Here is a 10,200-nt window from a genome sequence, read left to right as displayed (position 1 = left end):
TAAGTTAAAAATTAGTAATTTTAGTTCTTATAAATTTTAAAAAAATTATTTTAATCTTTATATTCAAATTTTGTTAAAAAATTTATTAAATATTATGTCATAAAATTTACTTATTGGTATTATTATAATTTGAAATATATATATATATATATATATATATATATTTCTTTAATATATATATATATATATATTTAAAATATATTATTAAATTAAAAGCATAAAATCACAAAAATAATATATGTTTAATATAATACTATTCAGTGATTTAAAAACCGGACCGAACCGGCCGGTCGGACCGGTTGGACCGGGAACCGGTGGTCCAGCCGGTCCGAATCTTAAATTGGATCGGTTATGCAGTCGACCCGTTTCAAACCGGATTGAATCGGTCAATTTTCCGGTTCAACCGGTGAACCGGTGGGTCAAACCGGTTCAACCATTTTTTTTTCTTTTTTTTTTTTTAATTTTTTTAAGGGACCATAAATCACAAAAAATAATAATGAAAATTAAATCTCTTAATGAAAAAGCAAGGAGTCTTATTAAATATAACAATGACTACTTGTTCTAATATATTTGTTTGCAATATATACAACTTAAATAATTTTTATAATATATTATTAATTTTAAATTATATATTTAATAATATAATATTTATATAAATATTACATATATTATTTTGTGATATTAATTGTAAGCATATTATATATGTACATATTATTTATATTTTTAATTTGTATTAATATACCGTTTAACATGTAATTTTTTATGTATTTTTTTACAAAATAAAAATAAAAATAGTTTTAAATAAGATAGAAAAATTGAAATTTAAAATAAGATATGAATTTATTAAAATTTATAAGTATAAAATATATTTAATATGAATATTTTTTAATAAAAATAAATAAAAACCGAGTCATGCGGTTCAACTAATGACCCACCAATTCAACCTTTGACCCACTGACTCAGTACCTTAACCGGTTCAATGACCGGTCCGGTTTTTAAAACTATGATACTATTTCATAAATACATATAACTTTCGTACAATGCTTTATAATTTTGTTGTTTCTGATTGTACACGTTAACGAGCCCAACATTCAAAAGACCCAGCGACTACAATCAATACCCAATAGTTTCTGAAATCAAGAGATTTGCTCTGTTACCTTAAAATGTTTCATTTTATAATAATAATAATAAGCTTTTCATCCTTTGTATAAAAATATTCTGTGAACAAATCATTTTAAATGTTATTTAATTGGTAATTAGTCATTGAAATGATGAATCAGTAAAAATTGACGAATTAATTCGATAATTATTTGCAGTATATATTTCGGGATAACGAGTGGCCTCGGTGTTGATGAGAGGGTAACAAGAGCGTGGTAACGTACAGGGACGACCATCCTCGTTAATACCACGCACATCAATCAATAAATATATAAAATCAAAATAGAAAATATCATTTATTTTATGCTCCCAATAAAAGTAGAAGAAAAATAAGTGCAATAGTTATTTTTCCATAACTTTATATATTTTAATTTAAATAAAAAAATCCTTAATATGGTTATTTATTTATTTCTTATAATAATTAATAACTTATCTTTTATCAATAATAATCAACAAACTTAATATGGTTATTTATTTATTTTCAATGATATTATTTTATCTTTCAAATACAAACTTTCATTAAGTTACTGTACATAATTTTTTTATTAAATTAAAAACTTTTGGTAAGTAATTATATATTATATAATTTTTTCTAAAATTATTTTTTTATAAGAAAAATAAAAACACAAAATATCTTAATCTCACTAATTATATATAACACCTGTAGTAATATATAAATTATATTTTTGTTATGAGATAAGATTATTTTAACTATAATTAGTTAAAAATAGTAAAGTTAATTAAAAATATTATGATAAACATAAATCAAAATGAAATAGATAAAAACTTTCTTTTAAAATTATTTTTGTTAGAAGATAATTATTGGTATTTTATTAGTTTGAGATTAGATGAGGTGGATGGAGTAGTTCATTTTCTGTTTTAATTTTATTTTTGAAAAGGAGTTACATAATGTTATCTAAAGAAGGTTTTTTAGGTTCATAAAAATAAAAATAAAAAAAGAAAAAATAGAAAGAGGAAACGCAAAATATCGAAAATGTTAGCGTTGTGTGTCGCACTTGGTTGTCCTATAAAAGCGGGTAACAAGGGAAAGAAAGGCAAGGAAGAATTTCAAGAAACAGTGGAAGGAGGGAGGGAGGGAGAAAGAAAAGAGAAATAATTAACAGCATCATCAACAACGAAACGAAACGAAACGAAACTCCTCTCAACTACTGCATTGTTTCTTCAAGTAAGATAAGACTCTTTCCTTATTCCCTTACTCACTCTCCTTCAACACACACTGATTATTATTATTATTTGTTTTATGGTAACATTTATTCATATGTATGTATCTATGTATGTGTATGTGCAGATGGTGGCAAGAGTTTGCAGTGGAAGACATTGTTGATTTGAGAGATGGCGAGTTACGAGGCTATTAAAAACTTTGATGATGATGATGTGGAGATGGCGCTTCCTCATAACCAGATCTCTGAATCAAGATCTGCCACTGTTAATCGAGAAGCCATTAACAACATTGAGGAGCAACGTTCATCCTCGTCCAGACACCAACAACCTCAGAACAAACCTCAGCGTCTTGTTTCGCTCGATGTTTTTCGTGGTCTCACCGTAGCGGTAATCTCTCTCATCCTCTTCCTCTTTTTCCTTTTCTTGTTTTCTTCTTTCTGTTTTTAGAAAATAAGGAGGAAATTAATTATTTTGCCTAATAAAGCGGACGCATAGTTTTTAAGCCGTTAATCGATTAATTAAGATTTGTTTTTATTAGAAATGGCATGGTTCGTTGCCGAGAGTTTTGGAAGGAGCCAAACGACGTCGTTTGGTCCTTTCTTCTTTCCTTCCTTGGATTTGGACTCGGTGATAGTACAAAAATGTTATAATACAAGTGATGAGGTTGTTGCGCAATGCGCACCTCTCAATAGACCTAATCATGAGTACTGACTCACCCACCCGTGATGATTCTTTTTAATTTAAAATTGGTTATTGCTTATGGCAGGAAGATTTAAGCTGTGTTTGGATTGGTTTTCAGTTTTACCAAAACTAAGTTGAAGTTCTTAGGAGGTATCCGAATACAGTATGATTGATAGGGATTAGAATTTTCGGGTGTGGAGGTAAAGGGAGAGATTCCTGGAAATTATTTTTTAATTTTCTGGCTTTAAATTGTCATCTCAATTTGACTCCTGGGAGAATCCAAACTCGAAAGAGTGTGCACGTGTTAAAGTAATGTTGCTTTCCTTTGAAGAAAAGAATAGCGTTTGGTGTTACCGTCCGTTGTTTCGTTTTGTGACTTTGTTCTCCTTTTTCGGAGATATTGTTTTGTTACTCACCCCTTGTCGTTCGGAAAGCCTTCCATATAAATAGAATTACGGCTACTAGCCTCTTTCCGTAAAAATCCTAATATTCGCACATTTTACTTTTAACACAAATATTTTCTACTACTTTTTATTCTTCTTTAACAAAAATATTATCTTATTCTATTGAATTTTTAGTAATTCTAAAATTGTTTTTTAATCCCCATCTTTTTATTAGAGAGTTTGTGTTGTTTCTCTTTAGTCTTTTGGAGAGCCGTCCATTTAAACAGCACTACGGCTACTTGCCCTTTCGAAAAAAATATCACAATATTCTTTTATTATATAGTGTATATATATATTTATTTATTTTCTTTGTTTTAAAATCATAACATCTCTGCATTTTCTTACATCACACTGTCCATTGACTTTTATCATTATTCTTGAATTTATTATCGCATATTAAATATTTTTTAATTTAATTACGCTTCTAATTGTAGATGGATTTCATCTGTTTTTTTCCCAATTGCATATTTGAGCACTTATTGATTTGAGAAGTAAACAGTATATCCCAACTCCCAAGCGATTAAGTACTTTCCTGTTTTCTAACGGCCTCTTGTTATTAGGTTTCCTTCCCAATTAATTACTTTTGTTTGTATGTAGATTAATATGTGTAATTTTAGAAAAAAAGAAGAAAAAAGATGCTCCCAAAATCTATATTGATTACTAAAGGAACATAAAAATACTTGTTTACAAGCCAAAAAGGGGTTTGGATCTTAACCTCCTTTACTCTTGAATCATGATTAACAAAAAAAAATCACAATCTTCTAAACAAGAAAAAAAAAATATTATCTCTCATAAATGATGGTTGTTGCGCATTTTAGGCAACCCTCAAACCTGTTAGATAATAAACATCAGATTTGGCAAAAATCAGTGCTGATTCGATCTCAGTTTTACCTCTTTTCACGCATGACAATTTTCTTTTCATTTAATAAAATATAAAATAATATAAATGGATTAGGTTAATCCGAAATTGTGTATTGCTTATCATAAACAAATTCATGTTTTCAAGTTCGTTTATTAATTAATATTAATTGGTTTTAATGCATCGTACAAAGAGTGGTGGCATAACGTGCAGTCGGTTAGATTTAACACCGACTGGTCACCACTATGACTTACTTTTGTATTACTTTATGAATTGGAAATGACGAAGAAACGCAAATAATGCTTGCCATTCGCTTTAGAAAACAGCATCCTACACTGGATCACATTTACGTGTAAGAAGCGACATGCATAACCTATGCTGTTGTTGGCAAATATGCGTCACTGAATAAGAAGTCTAAGAAATTATTAAATCATTGAATTTACATAGTCTTGTGACATTTGTAAAGTAATTATTATCTATATAGAATTCTTATAGTCTTTACTCTTTAGACCTTGTTTGGTGCGCCTAATAAAATTGGACTTGATTAGATAAGTTGTCATATTTAGCCTTAATTGTGTTAGGTGCACACATGTGATAGTATTAAGTATTGCTACTTGATGCGAAGTATGATCAAACCATTGATGAAGATGAAGATGAAAATGAAATTGCAATGACCTATAGTTTAAGATTAATCCAAGTTGTTGCATTTTTTTATAACTGAATTTATCAATCTTGATGCAGCTGATGATACTGGTTGATGATGCTGGCGGACTCCTTCCAGCGCTCAATCATTCCCCATGGAATGGTTTAACACTAGCTGATTATGTCATGCCATTTTTCCTTTTTATTGTTGGTCTTTCGCTTGCACTCACTTACAAGGTAATTCAATTGAAACTGTTGTATAAATTAACCAAGTATAGCGCAAAAACAGATGTGATAATGTTGTATAGTAATGCAATTTTTTTATATCATGTAAGCAGAAGCATAATTTGTTGTTGAACTTTCATTATAAATGGTCCATGTAACCTACCTACTCTTTTTCTTCAACAGAAACTGTCTTGCAAAGTAGTTGCATCTAAGAAAGCATCTTTACGGGCTCTCAAGCTTCTCGCATTAGGCCTTTTTCTTCAAGGTGCTCAACTGAACCTTTTGCTAAATTTTAAGCTTTGTTAAATTGTTGGCATCTGTTTTTTTTTTTTTTTTTTTTGTTTTTTTTTAATGATTGCCTAGCTGAAAACATTGAATGTTGAACACAGGATAGATTTTATAATTTATAAATGTATATATAATATGCACGGTAGGTGCTGAGAACTTGCATTTTGTTATACATTTTTCTTTAAAATGTCTAAAATCTAAAATTAAACTTCTGCAGGAGGTTATATCCATCGCGTGAACGATCTGACATATGGAGTGGATATGAAACAGATACGATGGATGGGAATACTTCAGGTATGCTTTCTTCAGAAGGGTTTTCTTTGCCTCTCCTTCTGAAAAGTTGTAAATGAGAAGCATCAAATGCAAGTGACTGCTATAACTTTTTTCCCTCACGAGAAATTTGAACACAAATTAAAAACAAAAGTTAACTGTTAACTACCAAATACTTTGTTTTTGCTGTTGCTATCTGTTTATATTTTTTCATGTATGTTAATTTCCATTCCCTGTTTTCTTTATTGGATATCAGAGAATTGCGATAGCATATTTGCTTGCAGCACTATGTGAAATATGGCTCAAGAGGGATGATGAATCTGTTAATTCAGGACCATCCCTATTAAGGAAATATCGATACCAGTGGTAAGCTTAATTTTCCTCTGAACTTTTTGTTTCTTATTTGATGTTTGACGAACCCATTGAACCTGGAGGGAGACACTAGCATGAATCTCAATTACTTAGTTTTGTTTATTTATTTTGTGAGTGGCTTTTCAACATATCCATATCTTGTTTACACAACAATATTCTGTTGGCAATGCAATACTAGTTCATGATAAGTCCTTAAATGCTCCTTTTCCATTGAACTTGTGTTTCAAATCATGTTTTTTTAGTTGGGTTTTTATTTGTTTCTTGTTTTTCCCCCACCATGGCCATGCCTTGTTAATTTGTTTGTCTGTAACAGGGCTGTGGCTTTGATTATTTCTTTCCTTTATATTTGCTTCCTATATGGATTATACGTTCCTGATTGGGAGTATCAAATATCAACAGAGCCTTCTTCAGTGCCTAAGACATTTTCAGTGAGTATTGATGTCCTCTGTTTTTTTTCTCTTTGTTTGTAGGTTTATGGATATTTTGTGAATAATATGTCTTCTAGTATTGTTTTAAAACGGGATTTATATTTAAATTTATATTTATATATTTGCATAGGTTAAATGTGGAGTAAGGGGTGACACTGGACCAGCCTGCAATGCTGTTGGGATGATTGATCGTACAATATTGGGTATACAACACTTGTATAGGAGACCGATATATGCAAGGATGCCTGTATGATCCTCTTTATTGACAGTTTTTTGACTCAACATGCTAGTTCTTGTTGCTTTTTCATTTTTATAAATATGTTACCTTACTTTTTTTTTTGTGATCAATAGGAATGCAGTATTAATTCTCCTGACTATGGACCATTACCTCCTGATGCTCCTGCTTGGTGTCAAGCACCTTTTGATCCTGAAGGAATTCTAAGGTGAGGTCACTATGTCACTCTCAATGAGGGGTAAAAGAGAAAGAATGTGACTACTGTTTGAATGCCAAACTAGTCCTTTAAAATCGAGTGTTTTTCCTTCTTGTCTCTAATTTTATGTCCATTGTGGAATTACAGTTCAGTGATGGCTATTGTTACCTGCTTGATTGGCTTGCATTACGGACATATTATTGTGCATTTTAAGGTGATACTTTTTTTATTTTTTATTTTAATTATCGTTTACCTGTTTTGATTGTAAGTTACACAGTTGTTTCCTTGTTGCTGCATGCAGGACCACAGAGTGAGAATCATATACTGGATGATCCCAACATCTTGTCTTGTAGTTTTTGGCCTTGTGTTGGACTTATTTGGTAAGCATTCTCATAAACTATTTCTTACATGTGCATTGTACCAATCACATTGATATTCTTTGTAGATATTGATGTGGTTCTCCTTGTAGGAATGCATATAAATAAGGTGCTCTATTCCTTCAGTTACATGTGTGTCACTGCTGGTGCTGCGGGCATCCTCTTTGTCGGAATATATGTCATGGTTAGATATTTAATTTCTTTCTTTATAGCTGTGTACTAGTATTGACTTGAATGTTGCATGATTTCCTTTTTTTGATTATCATTCAGTTTTTGGTTCTCACTAAATTTGCTTAAGATAGCATCATTCTTTGATCTTATTCTAGATGAATTCTTAATTTTTTCTCTTCCTTGCAGGTTGATGTATGGGGATATAGACGCATGACTATAGTTATGGAATGGATGGGGATGCATGCATTAATGATTTATATCCTTGCAGCTTGCAATGTTTTCCCAATCTTCCTCCAAGGATTTTACTGGGGAAGTCCTCACAATAACATTGTAACTTTCCTAACCTTAATCTGGCTCTAATAATATTAACCATATTCTTCTATTATGACATTTGAAGACTTGAGAATTTACAAGCAAGTGTATATTATTCTTCACATGCTGATAGTGTAATCTGCTGCAATTTCTCATCACAGCTCAAGTTAATTGGAGTTGGTACTTGAAGAGAGGCACATAGATATTCTGTTGGATAAAGATTATATACAGTAAGAACAGTGATACCCGTTCTGTTCCACTGTGTCTGAAAGTAACAGCTACCATGCGGTGTTGGTTGGTTTATAACCAAAGTTTTGGAGCTAGTCTTTTGTTGAAGAACGTGTGAATCATGTTCCTCTAATCCTATGATGGTGTCACCTGCATGGATGTTGATGCATATAATATCTTAGAGAAGCTACATTGGCATAACCTTTCTATATATAGAGAGCAGCTTTTGTTTATAGTTCCACTGCGATATCATGTGTAATTTGTTTCCTTGAAATTATATATTTCAAGCACAACATTTGACACATTATTGATGTACAATTTAGTTTTATATTTATCAGCACTGTTAGTCAAGAACATCTAGCCAACTTTCTTTAATCACATTGCATTCCTTAAATAACTGGAACAAGACTAAAGTTAAGTTTAATACTTAATGCAGTAAACTCGAAAAATAACTTGGTGCCAAGGTTGTTAAGACAGATACAAACACGAACACATTTCTATGAACGTGACTTAAATCCCTGCATAGTCTCTTTATTTGGAACTTGCACTAATTGAATGGAAAATCATTTTTCACCAATAATGCGATCGGAAGCCAAAATTCATGTTCCATCATCCAGTTATCTCATTTTCTAGAGGTTTGCATAAATTGGATTGAATGAAATATTTATTTTATTTCTATTTTTTTTCAAATTTAATTAGTTTGTATTTAGTTTTTTTTGTTGTTGTCAAATTTTAATTTGATTTGGGTCAAACTATTAGATTTATTATTAAAATAACTATAAATACTAAATTACATTAAACTTAAAACACATTATGTTAAATTTAACTGATAAAGCATTCAATTTTATAAATGTCTGTCAACAATATAAAATACACAAATTTATCTTTTACCAAAAATTTAAAGTTCACAACATAAACCAAACCTAATAATAATAATAATAATAATAAATGATTGAATTTGCAGCTTTTTTATAATCCGAACCAATTTGATATTTTGAATTAATCTGGATAACTTTTCGGTTTGACTTAGATTTCATTCAATCATCGGATTGATTTGTCATTTTTAATTTAATCACTTTGGATGAGTTACACTTGTGCTCTAATTTTATTCTATTTTTTCCTCTAACAAAATCCCCTGTTAGATACTCGTTTCAGATGGGGACTATGTCCTTTTTAAATAAAAAAGATTTCATGGGGCCCATTGCAGACCAAAAAATAAAATAAATATGAAAATGCGAAAGATGTCGACAAAAAAAAATGCCAAAGATAAAGTGTCTTAAAGCAAAACCTTAATGGATCTTATCTTTTTGCCAACCCAGAAGTGGGAGGAAGCCAATCATTTTGGGCTATCACGTGGACGCAAAATAGAAGTAAGTGATAAGTGCTTTGGGCTTTATTGTGGTTGAAAAGTGTTTTAAGTGGTTGGCCACTATTACTCTAATTCCAATCCTAACGAAAGGATAGAAGGGTGATAGTGAAGAACCACAGCCTTTTTTAATTTTTTTTTTAATTTACATTATTTAATCATTGTTTGATTTTTATAGTAACTATTTTAAAATTCACATATAAAATAAATTTTAATCCGTCATTACTATAAAAATCTTTGACTTAAATATATTTTTATCCTTAAAAATTTAAATATAAGATAAAATTATTTTTTATCATTTAAATTAAAAATTGATTTTTTTGGTTTTAATCCTTAAGTTTTCTCAATAAACAAACTTTGTTTATGCCAAAGATTAAAATGTTAAGAGAAGAAAAGGTTTAAAGACTAAAAGTAAAAATTAGCAAAAATTTAGGGACTAAAAACAAAAATTGACAAAAGTTCATGATCTAAAAACGTATTTAATATAAAAAATCCTAAATTTAAGAAATTAAAAATATATTTAATTCAAAATGTTTTATAAGGACGATGTATGATAAACACTTTCCCCATAAGACGTATCTTTGATATTACCAATTGTTTTAGGCCAACACATCAGTTCAATAAGGGAAGGACTTGATGGATTTCGACATTACATGCAAAAGTGAAAGTTGATAGCTCAATGAACAACTAAACAATGATTCATACCAGTCATGTGGTTGCAAATTATATAAACTATCTAATAATTTAACATCACTCATTTCAACGCT

At 30.0% G+C, this 10,200-nt stretch overlaps 1 protein-coding gene across 1 annotated transcript; it reads left to right on the top strand.

Annotated features, from left to right (window-relative positions):
* The first annotated feature begins 2,184 nt into the window (after positions 1-2,184).
* On the top strand, positions 2,185-8,421 carry LOC109802552 (heparan-alpha-glucosaminide N-acetyltransferase-like protein (DUF1624)). Its single transcript, XM_020363955.3, has 14 exons — positions 2,185-2,344; positions 2,468-2,727; positions 5,065-5,202; positions 5,374-5,455; positions 5,696-5,772; positions 6,005-6,114; positions 6,434-6,548; positions 6,679-6,795; positions 6,900-6,991; positions 7,127-7,193; positions 7,281-7,359; positions 7,449-7,540; positions 7,714-7,857; positions 8,001-8,421. The coding sequence occupies exons 2-14, from the start codon at positions 2,512-2,514 to the stop codon at positions 8,025-8,027; spliced, it is 1,356 nt and encodes a 451-aa protein (XP_020219544.1). The 5' UTR covers positions 2,185-2,344; positions 2,468-2,511; the 3' UTR covers positions 8,028-8,421.
* Positions 8,422-10,200: the final 1,779 nt, after the last annotated feature.

The sequence above is a fragment of the Cajanus cajan genome, chromosome 4, assembly GCF_000230855.2.
Source record: "Cajanus cajan strain Asha chromosome 4, NIPB_CcT2T_4, whole genome shotgun sequence".
NCBI classification, from domain to species: domain Eukaryota; kingdom Viridiplantae; phylum Streptophyta; class Magnoliopsida; order Fabales; family Fabaceae; genus Cajanus; species Cajanus cajan.
Note: the sequence above shows the minus strand (reverse complement) of the source record. Positions and strands in the feature narration are given on the sequence as shown.